At 39.9% G+C, this 20,004-nt stretch overlaps 1 protein-coding gene across 1 annotated transcript; it reads right to left on the bottom strand.

Annotated features, from left to right (window-relative positions):
* Nucleotides 1-2,893: 2,893 nt before the first annotated feature.
* Nucleotides 2,894-5,410, bottom strand: LOC101114063 (nucleolin-like). The gene has a single exon (XM_027958475.3). It carries the CDS (start codon nucleotides 5,276-5,278, stop codon nucleotides 3,188-3,190), a length of 2,091 nt encoding a protein of 696 aa, XP_027814276.2. The 5' UTR covers nucleotides 5,279-5,410; the 3' UTR covers nucleotides 2,894-3,187.
* Between the last annotated feature and the right edge of the window lie 14,594 nt (nucleotides 5,411-20,004).

Raw genomic sequence — 20,004 nt, 5'->3', positions numbered from 1 at the left:
AACACACACATTTATTGTTCTAAGTTCACCATCTTATATGCACATGGTTCCCAGAACCTCAAAACAGTTACAATAGCATCATCAAAGATCACAGATCACTGTAACAAATACACTAATAATGAAAAAATGATAAATGATAATAATTACCAAAATATGGAGATACCAAGAGAGCAAATGGTATTGGAAAAATTCCGAGTGACATCCTTACTGCAGCTTTGTCACAAAGCCTTCAGTTTAAAGAACAAAAGAAAAAAAGCAGTATCTGAGAAGAGCAATCAAAGAAAAAATGAGGTCTGCCTGCTCTGAGTCAGGGAAACAATTTTATGATACCATGAATTGTCCTTCCTAGGTTGCCTTAGCTTTATCCATGGCCTACCTTAACCTTCATCTGTTTAGACCAATTCTAGAAAAATTTTCTAGGGCAGACTTTGTGACAAAAACCATGTGTCAAATTTAGAGCAATATCAAGAAGCTAAGATGCTTAAAAGGCTGGGAGCCTTACAAGGAGGTTAATACCTAGTATGGAATCCAGAAAACTCTTAGAGGGAATATTGAACAGGGTGAGACTAGCATATGAAAAATTATTCCATTGTGTAAAACGGTGTTTGCAATTACTACTACCAAACCAAATAAATTTAGTAGTCCATAATTCCATTTTAAAAAATTAATAGAGTAGGAGATACTAGAATAAAAAGTATCAATGCCTTACAAATAACAAGAACAATATTTGATGTCACTTTAATAGTTCACAATTGTGGACGCTTTGGTCATGATGGAAAAAGTATTTTTTAACTTACTGAGAGAATTTCAAGCATGCACACCTGGACAGGTATTTTAATGAATGCTCATCATTCATCACCTGTCCTAAACACTCATCAACTCATGGATAAATGTGCCTCTTCCATACTCTATCTCACCATTTCATATTATTCTGAAGTCATATCACATGTCACAGCTGTGTTTTCATTATGTATCCCTAAAATTTAAAGATTTTTCAAAACGTAAATGCAATAACTTTATCAATTATTTCTTAATATCATCGAAGATCTGAAATGTGTTTCTATGTGTCATTCATGATCACTATCTGCATTTCACTTAGAAGAAGTTGTGCCCCTGACACTACAAATTGTGATTTGTCTCAGTATTAGACAGTGGGAAAATCTGTGACATCATTTCTGAATTTGTTTTTGAGGGAGAGGCGAAGGAGAATTTTCTGGGATGCTTTAAATATGGAGCCAACTTTTCCTTCATTCTAAAAATAAAAAGAGAAGAGATAATGTTATCTTTCCAGATTTTTCATCCTCCCTAAAATGTGTTATCTCTTCAACAGTTTTGTCTACCCTACTCTAATATCACTAACATTTATAGGAATTATTAGGGACACACACTGCCTTGGATTCACGTATGTATTTACTCACTGAAATTGCATGTCTATTCCTTGCTTGATACCTGTGGTGTACACATGATCCCCTCTTTTTGCCAGCACAATTAAGTGAGCAAAGAGTCATAAGTAAACAATCAACATCCCATGTGAAAAGCCACAGTGGGGACTCTGTACGCCAGGAAGATAAAGTGGAGGAGCTACTCTAAGCAGAGAAAACGAATATACAGAGAAAGAAATGTAAAAAGGCATGGCATTTTTTCTAAAACAATGGAGAAGTTTGTGTGGTTTGGTCTTGGTGTTTATGGGTGTGAAAATAAAGAGCAGTAATTGTCAGAAAAGAAGCTTTAGAGCCAAATTATAAGGCATCCTATGTTCCAAGCTAAGGTCTAGACTGTATTTTGAAAGCAGTGAGAAATCTCTGGAGGCTCTTAAGTTTGTAATACCCTTTATTTTTCTGTTTTTGCAAAATTAATCTTCGGAAGTGATCCTAAAAATGGGTTGGAAGGAAACCCGGAATCCAACTATTGCAGAAAGCTATTGCAGAAAGCTATTGCAGAAATCTAAGAAATTTTTAATGGACAATGAATACATGCAGTGGCATTTGGGAAGGAAGAGGAAACAAAATTAATATGTATTTTTGCATTAGAATGAAATAAATTGATAATCAAATATATGATTTTCATTAAAGGGAAAGGATGAGTTTTGATAATTTGAGTTGCTTAGCTTGGAAGGCTGCATAGTCTTCTCACCTGATGTAAGTGACACAGAAGAAGGGGTAGGTGTGTTGTGTGTGTGTGTGGTGCGGGGGAAGCATGCTGAGTCATTTGTCGTTGTCGTTTTAGGTACGTGTGAGACACTTGGTTGTAGGCAGCCATTAACGGTGTGTATCTGCGGTTCAGGGGAGAAGACTGAGTTGGATGTGGAAGTAATCTGCATTGAAGTGGATAATTGAAGTGGGTAATTACACGAAGACTGCCCAGAAAGAGCTAGAAAGAGAAGAGGAAAGAAATTAAGAGAAGAAAGAAGAGCAAATAGCAGAGATTGTAGCCTTATTTCTTTTCACCAGTCCACAAAGTGAATGAATCTCCCCTGCTGAAAATATGTTTATTTTGCAATTTATTCAGAGCAGAACAAATCCCCAGGGACCTTCCTGTACCTCCGCCCGCGAAGGAAACCTAATCTGGTAGGGAGTCGGGCCGCAGCGTGTGTTCAGTATGTTTTAAATAGTTAATAACAGATTTCCTGAACACTTTCCTGGGAAATTCTTATTTAAATCCAAGATCCTGACCTTGTATCTTAAATACTTCCTCAACTGCCTTAGGCTAAATGTGACAACCAAGGAAAATAGTTTCCTATCCATGTTATCTCTTTTTTTTTTTTTTTTCAGAGTTCTAGGACTTTTAATCTGTCCCAAAATTGCTGAAGCAAAAATCATGATAAAACATTCTGCTTTCCTTTACACCCCCCAACGCGCAAAAAAAAAAAAAAAAAAAAAAAAAAAAAAAAACCTCCGTAGGAAAAAAATTGTTTTGTACATGGGAAGAAACAATATAAATTCAAAACTTACAGATAAGGGTTAGCTCTATCACTCATCTCTTTTAAAAAGTTTATACGAATATCCAGTCAACACCAACAGGGTTATCTCCCTTGAAATGTTATCTATACGGATTTCCAAGTAGACCACAGGGCTGTATACTGTCTTGGAATGTCCTCAGAAGGCTCTGCCATTGATCAGGTAACAGAGTAAAAACCCCAGAGTCCTTTTCTTTCAAATGGAAGAGGGAGAAACAGGGATAGAAGAAACTACTCAAACTTCGTCTTCTTTCCTTGTGGCTTGTGGTCTCCTCCTCCTCCTCTGCCTCCTCGGAAGCCTCCTCGCCCTCCAAAGCCTCCCCGGCCTCTGCCACCAAAGCCACCTCGGCCACCTCTGCCACCACCTCGGCCACCAAAGCCACCTTCACCCTTAGGTTTGGCCCAGTCCAAAGTGACTTTGTTTCCATCGATTTCACCATCTTCCATGGCCTCCTTGGCAGCTTTGGCATCTTCCTCGCTGTTAAAGTCTACAAAACCAAACCCTTTGGAGGATCCAGTCTCCCGGTCAGTGACTATCCTTGCTCGAATAGAGCCATCAAAGGACTCCTTTAACGTCTCTTCTGTGGTATCCTCAGAGAGACCTTTGACAAAGAGAGTCTTGGATGGCTGGCTTCTTGCATTAGGTGATCCCCTGGGTCCTTGCAACTCCAGTCTGATGGCTCTGCCCTCAATTTCCCTTTTATTACATGAATTTAAAGCTTCTTTAGCATCTTCAAATGAAGCAAATTCTATAAATGCATACCCTTTAGATTTGCCATTTTGGTTCTGGGGCACCTTGATATGAGTTGCCTTCTCAAATACTTCCTGAAGTGTTTCTTCTGTTGCACTATAGGAGAGGTTGCTTAAAACCAGGGTTTTTGATTCACCACTCCAAGTGCTATTCTTTCCACCTCTATGGTCTTGACTTTGGCCTTTCTCTCCGGTGTAGTACAGAGAAATGGATCGCCCATCTATCTCTGTTCCCTGCTTTTCTTCCAAGGTTTTTTCTGCATCAGCTTCTGTCTTAAATTCAATATAAGCAATCCCTTTACTCTTTCCATCCTTGCTGACTAATCTGATCTCCACAGCATCTTCAAACACTTCTTTTAATTCATCCTGAGTAACTTTGTAAGGCAGATTTTTAGCCAAAAGTGTTCTTGCATCTCGATCTTTCTTACTGTCTTTTCCCTTTGGTTTTTCTAGTTTAATTTCATTGCCAAAGACTTTTAAACCAGTGAGTTCCAAGGCTTTTTCCAGGTCTTCAGCAGATTCAAAATCCACATAGCCAAACTTCCTAGACACACCAATTCTGACATCGACAACAGCAAGATCATTTTTGGCAAAAATATCACTGATACCCGTTTTCAATTCAGGAGCAGATTTACTGAAGTTCAGGTTTCCAATAAAGAGATTGAAAGATGTAGTTGGTTCTGTGCCTTCCACTTTTTGTTTCTTGGCTTCAGGAGCTGCTTTTTGTTTGGCCATTTCCTTCTTTCGTTTTCCAGGTGCTTCTTTGACAGGCTCTTCTTCCTCTTCCTCCTCCTCCTCCTCTTCCTCCTCATCGTCCTCCTCCTCTTCGTCATCGTCATCCTCTTCCTCCTCCTCTTCATCTTCATCTTCAGCAGTGCTCTTAGCTTTCACAGGAGCAGCTTTTACTGGAGCTTTCTTTCCTTTCGCTGGTACAATCTCCATAGGTTCTTCTTCAGAGTCATCTTCGTCGTCGTCCTCCTCCTCCTCCTCCTCCTCCTCATCGTCATCGTCATCCTCATCATCCTCATCATCTGTGGCAGGAGCAGCACCAAAAGCAGCAGCTGCCTTCCTCACTGCTGGCTCATCCTCCTCTTCATCGTCGTCTTCCTCCTCACCGTCACCTTCATCTTCTTCGTCCCTGTCTTCCTTCTTGGCATTCTTGCCGTTCTTTGCTCCCTTGCCTGGGGTGGCTGCTCCCTTCTTACCAGAGGTTGCTACCAATGCTTTGCCTGGGGTGGCTCCCTTTCTGCCAGGTGTTACCACTGCTTTGGCAGGTGTAACTGTCTTCTTGGCTGGCATAGCTGCTGCCTTTTTGCCAGAGGCGACAACTGCTTTCTTTGCTGGTGTGGCAACTGCAACCTTTTTTGTTGGGGAAACCACCATCTTCTTTGCTGGAGTTGTGGTAGCCTTCTTGCCTTTGTTCTGAGGGATAGCAACCTCTTCTCCACTGCTCTCATCGTCTTCATCTTCTGACATTTCCTCATCTTCACTATCTTCTTCTACCTCCTTTGGGGGAGGAGCCATTTTCTTGGAGTCACCTTGATTTTTACCGGCCTTTGCGAGCTTTACCATGATGGCGGCTTATGACGGCGGAGTGTGTGGCGAGCGAGTGGCGCAGACGAGCCCAAAGGAACCTAAGCACCGTCGATGGCGGCCACTAATCCCTGAGCGCGTACGCTTGGCTGCCAGCTAGCGCTCGAGACTGAGGCGAAAGCTCCATGTTATCTCTTGAACTTCTCTTATGCAGATTATTTTTCATGATAGAAACACAAACTTAATTGTGAAGCATTTTCACAAAGGATCTCTTCTGTCCTGATATCTTTTGCCAAGTAAAGTTATTATATTTCAAAATATGATCAGACATGGACTGAGTAACTACAGCAGAAAAAAGACCTGCTTAGAACTGAAAACTAGAATCACTTCTAATGAGGCATGGGGACAGTGTACTCCAACTGGAAAAATGAGAGGAAGGTATTGAATATAACTTCTAATATTGGAGGTGTAACAAGGGACCACAATAGTCCAACACAGAATTCAATGTTTGAAGGTACTAACAAGGAATATGATGAAGCCCCCAAAGGTTGGTATATGAAACACATAAGTCGCTAATTTATCTGGAAGTAGCTGGCATAGAAAATTACGGCTGGCTCTTTAAAGGGGCTACTCCTGACAGTGTCTTGGGTTGACTTTGGGACTGATTTAAGCAACTAAGTTTCTCTAAAACTGGAGATCTTTGGTGCTCAATTGTTTCAATCATGTCTGACTCTTTGCGACCCCATGAAAGGTTCCTCTGTCGATGGGATTCTCCAGGCAAGAATATTGGAGTCGATTGCCATGACTTCCTCTAGGGGATCTTCCTGACCCAGGGATCTAATCTGCATCTTCTGCCTTGCAGGCAGATTATTTACTGCTGAGCCACTAGGGAGCCCTTTTTGGTGGGTATCCAAGCAAAATTCTGGATTAAGAGAACAAAATAAGGAAACAATGGCTCAGTCTGAGAACTTAGGGTTTAGGGGAGTAAAATTTTACTGTTTGAGTTCTGTGTTTTCTGCCTTGTGCCTTCTCGGGTTCTTTGATAAGGAAATACCTAACACGCTGGTGTCTGTTCTGTCCCACACTCAGGGCTTGGCTGAGAAGCAGGGCTAATACTAACACCCATGCTTCTTGTGGTCCTCCTGCCTCTCTTTGTCCCCTTTCTTGCCCCACATGTTTCATCCCATGCATGCACACAGCAATGGCCTATTAACTGGCTTTGTCTCTGACTAATCTTACTGATCAATGAAGCCTTATAGGGCAGCTAATAAGAAGGGAAGTTAGAAGTATACTAGGGTAGACATTTTAATTTCTGGGATAAGAAGTAGAAACATGAGAAGAGGTACACCAATGTTAAATTGTTTTTCAGAAATAGGGATGTGATTTGATAACTGCATAAAGCAGAACTAGCCAGTAGGGTGAGTCAGATTGGCCATGAGCATCACGACACTCATCCTCAAAGGGAGGCTTCAGAGCTACTTGAATATCCCTGACTAGGATCTAGATCCATCTTAAAGACTGTGGCTGAGCTTGAGTGTGTTAAGGAGACAATGTGGAGCAGGTATGGCAGTGTATAAACCACCCTGAGTCAAAGGAGTAATGTAACTAGACAGGACCTGCAGGTATCTAGAGCAGGCATTGTTGGCAAGCATTCTACTTAATCTCATGATTTATGTTTGCTCCAGACTTCTTGGCACGTACATCAGATTTCCCCTTTTTATGAGGAATTGATTTAGACCAGAGGTCCTCAAACATTCATGTGCATCTCAATGTCTTGGAGAGCTTGTGAAAACATAGATGTCTGGATCTAATTCATAGAGTTTCTGCATTAGTAGATCTGAAGAGAGGCCTAAACTGTGCATTTCTAGGTCCCCAGATGATGTTTGTGCTGTTAGCACAGGGATCGCAACATAAGAGCCACTGAATGCTAAGTCTCTGAGTGCTTCAGGAAATTCTTCAGCCTCAATAATGTCAGAAATGATTACACTACCAGAACTTAATGTTGAAATCACAAAAATTAGCTATGGTATATTCTACTCAAATAAAAATATTAAAACTTGTTTCTTTAGGACTGATTTGTGTGCTTCATCTCATTGTCATCTCTACAAAACTGTCACACACATGCACACCCATAAACATATTCACACACTTGATAGGATCCACATTTAATAAATGACATTATGTTAGAGAGAAATCATGCTTCCTCTGTTTTTAAGCATAAAAAGTTTTCCAGTGAAAAGGTCCCCTCTTCAAATTGTTGGTTGATCTCCACCTAAGCCAAATTTGTAGGCTTACTTGCTCAGCTGTATGAGATATTTTATATCTGTATATATCAGAAAGGGAGAAGGATCACATCTCCACCATTTTACCTTATTGGGACAAATGTGACTTAGCTTTGTGGTAAAGTATACTATTTTTAATGAAAGATAATTGGAATTATGTAATCCATATCATTTATTGATCATCAAAATATAATTTTTTGCCATTTGAGAAAGGAAATTTTCAATGTCCGTTGTATTATATTCAGTAATAAGAGAGATCATTTGCTGTTGCTTTGGAGTTCTATGACTGTGATCATTTTCATCTGGCTACCTTACAGAAAGAAAGGTTAAATAGCCTGGAGAGATATATATATACACACACACATATATAATTGTACAATACAGTTTTGTACATAATTTATGTATATATATAATTATACAATATAGTTATATATAATGTGATATAAAATATATATTGCATTATGAAACATTATGAGACAATACATTAGAACAACATTTTTAAATGTACCATTAGTTTATATATTCTATTCAGATTAAATTTAAATAACTAATGAATTATAAAACTGAATACATCTTACTATTTAGAGCTAGATAAAAAACTAAAATGAAAATGGAAAGCCATCAGAATTGGTGATCTTCTGCTTTACTAAGTTTGGAGAGACAACACTGGAGACTGACGAGACTGGCAGAGGTTCTCTTTATATAACACATTCTGAATGGACTAATAGGAAGCCCAGTTGATTAAAACCTTATCAATATTAATCATCCATTCAAAAATATCTGCCCCAGAGGTCGAGATCCATGACAGAGACAGCTGCACAATGGATCAACACTAATTATAATAGTACTAATAGCTAGCATTTACCAAGTGCTTATATGGACAGGAATTTTAAATGCATTATTTCAACTGATTCTTGTACCCTCATCCCTCCTTACCCAACATGGGAACTGAAGTTTACAGGACTTTCTTGATATTCTAAAGGACAAGAAGCTAGTAAATATTAGAATCAGAGTTTGAAACAATTAGTCTTCAAAGCCTATAAAATGGGAAAATATTATGTTTTAGAACTGACTTGTCTGCTACTAGATGAACTGATTACAGTTTAAAGCTCATTGTATGACCATTAATGTCTTAACCACAAAGTCTGTTCAAGCCAGATTTAGTATCATAAGTTAGATTAGAGAATCATATTTACCTATCTGCTTCAGCAAAATTAATTCAAGGCACTTAGAATTATAAAATATGGTTTCTAGAATAATGTTCTGCCTGCACTGTGTTTAATAAGTACTGGAATCAGAGAAGAAAGAGATGAACAGGCTCAGATGCTGTGATTGGACCTAGAAAGGAGATAATACGAAGAATTGTGCTCAGATTATGCAGTCTTTCCAGTGCTCCTAATATGGTGTCTTGTACCTTCCCTGCCTTGGGAATTGCAAGTCTCTTCAGGTCTAATCTTCTTCTTCTAAAGTAGCCCTTATCTTTATCTGTCCCCTCGTAAAAAAATAAATTCTTCTCAACATTTCATATGTATCTAATCTTTATCTTTGCAAATGATGAAAGCAAATCAGACATTGAAAGTATATGGGTTTTTTATTAGTTTAATGCACAAAACTGTGTAGCACATAAAAGTCTCTCTGTGCCTGTCAAACAAAAGCACTCATCTTTCCTTACAATGTACATTTCCACAAGTACATGTTTTATTCCATTTAAGTCAATGATTCTCCATTAATCCCCTATAGCAGGAAATGCAAATACCTTTTTAAGATTCTGTACCTGACCTCAAAGAGTTTACAATCAATGGAGCAAGCAGAATGACTCAAGTAAATAAAGAATGATAATAAAAGCCCAAAGCACAATGAGGCATGCAGAAAAGTGTTTTAAGAGAACTCAGAGGAGGAGGGAAGTATATCAAGCCAAAGACGCACATGCTTTACTTATTATATAAAAATAGATTAATTTTGAAACAAGTTTTGTCAAGAAACTGATATAAAGACAATAAAAGCAAACATAGTTTAAGAATATGTATTTGTTTTATTTTTTTCTTATTTAAATAAACTAGTTTTTTTAAAGTAATCTTAGGTTTATAAGGAAATGAATAGTTACAGAGATTTCTCACATGCCCTCTGCCCCTACACGGGCATAGCCTCCCCTATTACCCGCATCACTCCTCAGAATGGTACTTCTCTTTCCAAGATTAATGTGCATTGACACATCACAATCACCAAAAGGTCGTAGTTCACATGATAGGTCATTCTTGTTGTTGCACATTCTATAGGATTGGATAGAAGAATAATAATACCTTTCATGGATCACAGCCTTGTCGTGGTGAAGGAGCTTGTGTAACCCAATGAAGATATGAGCCATGCTATGCAGGGCCCCTCAAGATAGATAGGTCAAAATGAAGAGTTCTGACAAAACATGGTCCACTGGAGGAGGAAATTGCAACCTACTCCAGTATTCTGGCCTAGAGAACCCCATGGACAGTATGAAAATGCCAAAGGATATGACACAGGAAGATAAGCATTGTCCAGCAAACTACCAGGGAAGACTGGAGGGCAATTATTAGTAGCTCCTGAAAGAATGAAGCAACTGGGCCAAAGCAGGAATGATGCCAGTTGTTGATGCATCTGGTGGTGAAAGTTCATGGCTCAGATCATAAACTCCTTATTGCAAAATTCAGTCTTGAAAGTAGGGACAACAATAACCATTCAGGTATGACAAAAATCAAATCACTTATGGATGTGATGAATATATTCAAGGGATAATCTGGTAGAGAGTGTATCTAAACAACTGTGGAGGTCCATAACAATATAGGAGGCAGGGACCAAAACCATTGCCAGGAAAAGAAATGCAAGAAGGCAAAGTGGTTGTCTTAGGAGCCTTTGCAAATAGCTGAGGAAAGAAGAGAAGCAAAAAGCAAGGGACAGAGTGAAAGATATATCCACTGAATTCAGAGTTTCAGAGAATAGCAAGGAGAGATAAGAAGGACTTCTTACAAGAACAATGCAAAGAATCGAGGAAAGCAATAGAATGGGAGAGACCAGAGATCTTTTCAAGAAAATAAAAAATATCAAGTAAACATTTCATGCAAAAGACAGAAAAGGACCTAACAGAAGAAGAGATTAAGAAGAGGTGGCAAGAAAACACAGAAGAACTTAAGGAAAAAGGTTTCAATGACCCAGATAACCACAATGATGTGGTCACTCACCTAGAGTAAGACATCCTGGAGTATGAAGTCAAGTTGGCCTTAGGAAGCCTTACTATGAAAAAGGCTAGCAGAGGTGATGGAATCCCAGCTGAACTCTTTCAGCCAGTTCAGTTCAGTCACTCAGTCATGTCTGACTCTCTGCAACCCCATGAACTGCAGCATGCCAGACCTTCCTGTCCATCACCAACTCCCAGAGTTTACTCAAACTCATGTCCATTGAGTCAGTGATACCATTCAGCCATCTCATTCTTTGCCCTCCCCTTCTCCTCCTGCCCTCAATCTTTCCCAGCATCAGGGTCTTTTATTTTTTATTTTTTTTTTGAGATGTCAAATGTACTTTATTTTTTTTTTAATTTTTTTTTTTATTTTTTAGTTTTTTATTTTTTAAATTTTAAAATCTTTAATTCTTACATGCATTCCCAAACATGAACCCCCCTCCCACCTCCCTCCCCATAACATCTTTCTGGGTCATCCCCATGCACCAGCCCCAAGCATGCTGCATCCTGCGTCAGACATAGACTGGCGATTCAATTCACATGATAGTATACATGTTAGAATGTCATTCTCCCAAATCATCCCACCCTCTCCCTCTCCCTCTGAGTCCAAAAGTCCGTTATACACATCTGTGTCTCTTTCTCTGTCTTGCATACAGGGTCGTCATTGCCATCTTCCTAAATTCCATATATATGTGTTAGTATACTGTATTAAAATGAGTCATTTCTTCACATCAGATGGCCAAAGTTTTGGAGTGTTCGCTTCAGCACCGTTCCTTCTAATGAACATTCAGAACTGATTTCCTTTAGGATGGACTGGTTGGATGTCCTTGCTGCCCAAGGGACTCAATAATTTTCTCCAACACCAAAGTTCAAAAGCATAAATTCTTTGGCACGGTCTAGGATAGTCATAACTTTTCTTCCAAGGAGAAAGCTTCTTTTAATATGATGACTGCAGTCACCATTTGCAGTGATTTTGGAGCGCCCAACATAAAGTCTCTCACTGTTTCCACTTTTTCTCCATCTATTTGCCATGAAGTGATGGGACCAGATGTCATGATCTTAGTTTTCTGAATGTTGAGGTTTAAGCCAACTTTTTCACTCTTCTCTTTGAATTTCATCAAGAGGCTCTTTAGTTCTTCCTCGATTTCTGCCATAAAGGTAGTGTCATCTGCATATCTGAGGTTATTGATATGTCTCCCGGCAAACTTGATTCCAACTTGTGCTTCATCCAGCCCAGCATTTCTCATGATGTACTCTGCATATAAGTTAAATAAGCAGGGTGAGAATATACAGCCTTGATGTACTCCTTTGCCTATTTGGAACCAGTCTGTTTTAAGTGTCCATTTCTAACTGTTGCATCCTGGCCTGCATACAGATTTCTCAGAAGGCAGGTATTCCCATCTCTTGAAGAATTTTCCACTGTGTGTTGTGATCCACACATTCAAAGGCTTTGGCATAGTCAATAAAGCAGAAGTAGATGTTTTTCTGGAACTCTGTTGCTTTTTCGATGATCCAATAGACGCTGGCAATTTGATCTCTGGTTCCTCTGCCTTTTCTAAAACCAGCTTGAACATCTGAAAGTTCACAGTTCACATATTGCTGGAGCCTGGCTTGGAGAATTTTGAGCTTTACTTTACTAGCGTGTGAGATGAGTGCAATTGTGCAGTAGTTTGAGCATTCTTTGGCATTCCCTTTCTTTGGGATTGGAATGAAAACTGACCTTTCCAGTCCCATGGCCACTACTGAGTTTTCCAAATCTGCCAGCATGTTGAGGGCAGCACTTTCATAGCATTATATTTTAGGATTTGAAATGGCTCAACTGGGATTCCATCACCTCCACTAGCTTTGTTCATAGTGATGCTTCCTAATGCCCTCTTGACTTTGCATTCCAGAATGTCTGGCTCTTGGTGATAACCACACCATCATGATTATCTGGGTCATGAAGATCTGTTTTATATAGTTCTTCTGTGTATTCTTGCCACCTCTTAATATCATCTGCTTCTGTTAGGTCCACATGTTTTTTGTCCTTTATTGTGCCCATCTTTGCAAGAATACTTTCCTTGGTATCTCTAATTTTCTTGAAGAGATCTCTAGTCTTCCCCATTCTATTGTTTTCTTCTATTTCTTTGCATTGATCACTGAGGAAGACTTTCTTGTCTCTTCCTGCAATTCTCTTGAATTCTGCATTCAAATGGATATATCTTTCCTTTTCTCCTTTGCCTTTACCTTCTCTTCTTTTCTCAGCTATTTGTAATGCCTCCTCATACAGCCATTTTCCTTTTTTGAATTTCTTTTTTTGGGGATGGTCTTGATCACTGCTTCCTATACATTACCATCCTCTGTCCATAGTTCTTCAGGCACTCTGCCTATCAGATCTAATCCCTTGAATCTCTTTGTCATTGCCACTGTATACAGGATTTGATTTAGGTCATACCTGAATGGTCTAGTGGTTTTCCCTGCTTTCTTCAGTTTAAGTCTGAATTTTGCAATAAGGAGTTCATGATCTTTGCTGCAGTCAGCTCTCGGTCTTGTTTTTTCCTGACTGTATAGAGCTTCTCAATCTTTGGCTGCAAAGAATATAATCAATCTGATTTCAGTATTGACCATCTGGTGATGTCCATCTGTAGAGTCTTCTCTTGTGTTTCAGGAGAGGGTGTCTGCTATAACCAGTGCATTCTCTTGGCAAAACTCTGTTAGCCTTTTCCCTACTTCATTTTGTGTTCCAAGGCCAAATTTGCCAGTTACTCATGATATCTCTTGACTTCCTACTTTCACATTCCAGTCCTCTATAATGAAAAGGACATCTTTTGGGGTGTTAGTTCTAGAAGGTCTTGTAGGTCTTCATAGAACTCTTCAACTTCAGCTTCTTCAGGATTACTGGTCGGGGCACAGACTTGGATTACTGTGATATTGTATGGTTTGCCTCGGAAATAAACAGAGATCATTCTGTCATTTTTGTTATTGCATCCAAGTACTACATTTTGTTGGAGAAGGCAATGGCACCCCACTCCAGTACTCTTGCCTGGAAAATCTCATGGACGGAGGAGCCTGGTAGGCTGCAGTCCATGTGGTCACTAAGAGTCGGACACAACTGAGCGACTTCACTTTCATGCATTGGAGAAAATGGCAATCCACTCCAGTGTTCTTGCCTGGAGAATCACAGGGACAGAGGAACCTGGTAGGAGGCCATCTATGGGGTCGCACAGAGTCGGACACGACTGAAGCGACTTAACACCAGTAGCAGCAGCAACTGCATTTTGGACTCTTTTGTTGACTGTGATGGTTACTTCATTTCTTTTAAGGGATTCTTACCCACAGTAGTAGATATAATGGTCATCTAAGTCACCCATTCCAGTCCATTTTAGTTCGCTGATTCCTAAAATGTCGATGTTCACTTTTGCCATCTCCTGTTTGATCATTTCCAATTTACCTTGATTCATGGACCTAACATTCCAGGTTCCTATGCAATATTTTTCTTCACAGCATCAGATTTTGCTTCCATCACAAGTCATACCCACAGCTGGGTGTTGTTTTTACTTTGGCTCCATCTCTTCATTCTCTCTGGAGTTATTTATTCACTGTTCTCAAGTAGAATATTGGGCAACTACCGACCTGGGGAGTTCATCTTTCAGTGTCCCATATTTTTGCCTTTTCATATCACAGAAAGGAATGGCAAACCACTTCAGTATTTTTGCCTTGAGAGCCCCATGAACAGTATGAAAATACATACAGTTGGGTCGTGTTTTTTGATTCACTCTGACAATCTCCATTTTTTACTGATTCAGTTAAACCATTTATATTCAAATTGGTTATTGATACAGTTGGTTTTAATTTAGCATTTTATATTGCTACATTTTCTCTCATTTATTAGCATATCATTATACTTGTGTGTGTGTGTGTGTGTGTGTGTGTGTGTGTGTGTGTGGTTGCCCTAGAGTTTACAAAATGCATTTATAGCTAATTAGTTCAAATCAACTTTCAAATAACATTGTATCACTTAACATGTAATAACAAAATAATTCTAATTCCTCCTGCTTGTCCTTTGTACCATTGCTTTCTTTCATTTTAAATAAATACAGACATAAACATGTAAATATATGATTGATACATTATTTCTCAGTTCAGTTCAGTTCAGTCACTCAGTCGTGTCTGATTCTTTGTGACCCCATGAATCGCAGCACGCCAGACCTCTCTGTCCCTCACCAACTCCCGGAGTTCACTCAGATTTCACGTTCATCGAGTCAGTGATGCCATCCAACCATCTCATCCTCGGTCGTCCCCTTCTCCTCCTGCCCCCAATCCCTCCCAGCATCAGAGTCTTTTCCAATGAGTCAACTCTTCTCTCATGAGGTGGCCAAAGTACTGGAGCTTCAGCTTTAGCATTATTTTTTCCAAAGAAATCCCAGGGCTGATCTCCTTCTGAATGGACTGGTTGGATCTCCTTGCAGTCCAAGGGACTCTCAAGAGTCTTCTCCAACACCACAGTTCAAAAGCATCAATTCTTTGGTACTCAGCTTTCTTCACAGTCCAACTCTCACATCCATACATGACCACTGGAAAAACCATAGCCTCGACTAGACAGACCTTAGTCACAAAGTAATGTCTCTGCTTTTCAATATGCTATCTAGGTTGGTCATAACTTTTTTTCCAAGGAGTAAGTGCCTTTTAATTCCATGGCTGCAGTCACCATCTGCACTGATTTTGGAGCCCAAGAATATAAAGTCTGACACTGTTTCCACTGTTTCCCCATCTATTTCCCATGAAGTGATTGGACTGGATGCCATGATCTTCGTTTTCTGAATGTTGAGCTTTAGGCCAACTTTTTCACTCTCCTCTTTCACTTTCATCAAGAGGCTTTTTAGTTCCTCTTCACTTTCTGCCATAAGGGTGGTGTCATCTGCATATCTGAAGTTATTGATATTTCTCCCCGGCAATCTTGATTCCAGCTTGTGTTTCTTCCAGTCCAGCATTTCTCATGATGTACTCTGCATAGAAGTTAAGTAAGCAGGGTGACAATATACAGCCTTGACGTACTCCTTTTCCTATTTGGAACCAGTCTGTTGTTCCATGACCAGTTCTAAATGTTGCTTCCTGACCTGCATACAGATTTCGTACTATTTTGAACAAACTGTTTTCTGTCAGATCAATTAAGAATAAGAAAAATAAATGCTTTTATTATACTTTTGCTTATTCTTTCTTTGATACTCTTCCTTTTTAATGTAGACTGAAGTTTGTGAATTTTTCTTCTTTCTGAAGAGCTTCTTTTAACGTTAGCAAGGTAAGGGCAGGTCTACTGGCAACAAATTCACTCAAGTTTTTGTTGTTTGTTTGTTTGAGAATGTCTTTATTTCTCCTCACTTTTGAAGGGTAATTTCACAGGGAACAAAATTCTAGGTTCGCCAGGTTTTCCCTCTTGTTGACCAAGAAAATTAGTCACAACATGAAAGTAGAGTTATTTTATTTGGTGGGAATAGTAAGGACTTTGAAACCTGGGAGATAGCATCTCACTAACTGAGAAAACTGGTTCAAGGAGGTTGAAGTAGGAATAAGACTATAAATAAGTTTTCAACAAAGAGAGCAGGCAGTCTGAACATCAAAGATTATTGTGAGGTAAGGAATAATTAAATATTAAGTTAAAGAATTTAGTGTTCTATCTATCGGAAGATGCAAGCCTCTAGGTTCACTGAATTCATGCTTTTCATATGCACCCCAGCTATCTGGTTCAAAATCTTGCTTCCTTGTTCACCTTAAGGAGTGGCAGATAGAGCAAATGGTTTCTTTTTGCATTCAGTCCCCACTCTCCAAATCCTCAAACTCCTCAGCAATCACCATGGAGGGTGTGGCATCTGCTGGATTGAAGTTCTGGGAGCCCTCATTCACATTTGGAGGCAAGAAATCACTGATGGCTGTGACACTTCTTGCCAACCAATATGTCAGGAAATATTTCATTTCACACTCTAAACACTCTATTTCAGTCCAATCTCTTCTTAATCTTATAATTTCTGAGGAAGAAATGGATATAATGCTTATCTTTATTCCTCTGTAGATAAATTTTTCCCTAGCTTTTTATCAGGAATTTTTCCTTAACTTTAATTTCCCATTGTTTGAAAACAATATGCTGAGGTATTGTTTTATTAGCATTTCTCTTGCTTGATGTTTTCTGAGCTTCCTGGAGCTATGGTTGGATTTCTGGCATTAATTTTGGCAAATTTCCAGTAATTGCTATTTCAAATATTTCTTTTGTTCTTTCCTCTCCTTATTCTCCTTCTGATGTTCTCATTATTCATATGTTATACCTTTTGTGACTTCCCTGGTGGCTCATATGGTAAAGAATCTGCCTGCTATGCTGGAGACCCACGTTCTATTATTGGGTCAGGAAGATCCCCTAGAGAAGGAAATGGCAACCCACTCCAGTATTCTTGCCTGAAGAATTCCATGAACAACTACCTTTTGTAGTTGTCTCACAGTCTTTGGATATTTTGTCTTTCTTAATAGTCATTAGTTTCTCTCCTTTTCACCTTTCTAGGATTGTATTGATGCTGCTGCTAAGTCACTTCAGTCACGTCCGACCCTGTGCGGCCCCATAGACGGCAGCCCACCAGGCTCCCCCATCCCTGGGATTCTCCAGGCAAAAACACTGGAGTGGGTTGCCATTTCCTTCTCCAATGTGTGAAAGTGAAGTCGCTCAGTCGTGTCTGATTCCTAGCCACCTCATGGACTGCAGCCCACCAGGCTCCTCCATCCATGGAATTTTCCAGGCAAGAGTACTGGAGTGGGTTGCCATTGCCTTCTCCAGGATTCTATGGATAGGTCCTCCATTTCAGAAACACCTTTCTCAGTTGCATCGAGTTTGCTAATAAGCCCATTGGAGACATTCTTTACTTGTCTTACAGTGTTTTGTTTTGTTTTGTTTTATCTCTAGCATTTTTTTTTTTTTTTGGTTCTTTTTGAGGATTTCCATCTCCCTATTTCCATTGCCCATATGTTATTGCGTGCTGTGCACTTTATCCATTAGAGCCCTGAGCGTGTTAATCACTATTATTTTAAATGCTCAGTCTGATAGGTCCAGCATCCCTGCCATGGTAATGAAGCATCCCTGTCTGGTAATGAAGCATCCCTGTCTGGTAAGGAAGCTTGTTCAGTTTTTTCAGACTGTGTTTTTTGCCTTTTGTATGACTTGCAATTTTTTTTTTTCTTGATAGGGGACATAATGTACTGGGTAAAAGAAACTGCTATAAATAGGCTTCTAGTAACATGCTGTTAAAGTGCGTTCTATAGTCCTGTTATCAGATCTGAGTGCTTTAGCTAGCCTGTGCCTCTGGACTGTAAACTTCACAAATGCTTTTCAGTTTTTTTTCTCTTTAATGTGAGACAGGATGGCTAGAATGGGCTGAATTTGGGCAAATCCCTTACCCAAGCTTTTTGAAAGTGAAAAGAAAATGAAAGTGTCAGTCACTCAGTCTTGTCTGACTCTTTGAGACCTCATGAACTGTAGTCCACCAGGCTCCTCTGTCCATGGAATCTCCAGAGAGAATACTGGAGTGGGTAGCCATTCCCTTCTCCAGGGAATCTTCCGACCCAGGCATTGAACTCGGGTCTCCTCCATTGCAGGAGACTTCTTTATCACCTGAGCCACCAGGGAAGCCCACCCAAGATTTTTGGACTCTGGTGATTCCCCGGGAGGTTAGACTCTGGTGACCATTTTTGCCCTCAGAGAAGCCTTGTTAAGAGAAACAGAGTGCACCTGAGTATTTCAAAATGGTTCCTTTTCCATTCTCCCTGTGGGAATCTGGCTGAGTTCCTCTAGGCAAATCTCCCATTGTTGTCAAGTCCCTTGGGACTGGGTCCCCCTGGAATTTTTCACTCTCACGGGTGTCCAGAAGGAGACTCTAGCAAGTCTTTAACTCCAGTTCACGTTTTCCTGCCTGAGCCTTGATTTCCATGGTGATTTCTGCTTCTGCATCTCTGCTTGAATAAGGTATGGCTCCTGTGTTATGTGTGTGTGTCTTGAACTTCAGGAGCAGTGGTTTTTGCAGTATCTTCCCCTATCTTATGGATTCAAGAGAGTTTTTGGCTTTCCTTTTTTTAAAAATTTGTTCTTTCTTTAAAAAAAAAGAATTAATTTATTTATTTATTAGAGGCTAATTACATATGGATGTGAGAGTTGGACTGTGAAGAAAGCTGAGCGCCAAAGAATTGATGCTTTTGAACTGTGGTGCTGGAGAAAAATCTTGAGAGTCCCTTGGACTGCAAGGAGATCCAACTAGTCCATCTTACAGGAGATCAGCCCTGGGTGTTCATTGGAAGGACTGATGCTGAAGCTGAAACTCCAATGCTTTGACCACCTCATGTGAAGAGTTGACTCATTGGAAAAGACCCTGATGCTGGGAGGGATTGAGGGCAGGAAGAGAGGGGGACAATAGAGGATGAGATGACTAGATGGCATCACCGACTCGATGGAGATGAGTTTGAGTAAACTCTGAGAATTGGTGATGGACAGGGAGGCCTGGTGTGCTGCAATTCATGGAGTCGCACAGAGTTGGACACGACTGAGCAACTGAACTGAACTGAACAGAATTACTTTACAATATTGTTTTGGTTTTGCCATACATTGACATGAATCCACCAGGGCTGTACATATGGTCCCCATCCTGAACCCCTCTCCCACCTTCCTCCCTATACCATCCCTCTGGGTCATCCCAGTGCACCAGCCCCAAGCATCCTGTATCATGCATCAAACCTGGACTGACGATCCACTTCACATATGATATTATGCCATTTTCCCAAACCATCCCACCCTCACCCTCTCCCACAGAGTCCAAAAGACTGTTCTGTACATCTGTGTATCTTTTGCTGTCTCGCATACAGGGTTATCATTAGCATCTTTCTAAATTCCACATATATGCGTTAGTATACTGTATTGGTGTTTTTCTTTCTGGCTTACTTCACTCTGTATAATAGGCTCCAGTTTCATCCACTTCATTAAAACTGATTCAAATGTATTCTTTTCAATGGCTGAGTAATAATCCATTGTGTATATGTACCACAGCTTTCTTATCCATTCATCTGCTGATGGACGTCTAGGTTTCTTCCATGTCCTGGCTATTATAAACAGTGCTGCAGTGAACATTGGGGTACACGTGTCTCTTTCAATTCTGTTTTCCTCGGTGTGTATGCCCAGCAGTGGGATTGCTGGGTCATATGGTAGTTCTATTTCCATTTTTTAAAAGACTCTCCATACTGTTCTCCATAGCGGCTATACTAGTTTGCATTTCCAC

This window comes from Ovis aries, chromosome 20 (assembly GCF_016772045.2).
Source record: "Ovis aries strain OAR_USU_Benz2616 breed Rambouillet chromosome 20, ARS-UI_Ramb_v3.0, whole genome shotgun sequence".
NCBI classification, from domain to species: Eukaryota; Metazoa; Chordata; class Mammalia; order Artiodactyla; family Bovidae; genus Ovis; species Ovis aries.
This window is presented reverse-complemented; position numbering and strand designations above follow the sequence as displayed.

Excerpts from the sequence above, each read along its gene's own strand:
- LOC101114063 (XM_027958475.3), bottom strand. The coding sequence starts at position 5,278 with ATGGTAAAGCTCGCAAAGGCCGGTAAAAATCAAGGTGACTCCAAGAAA.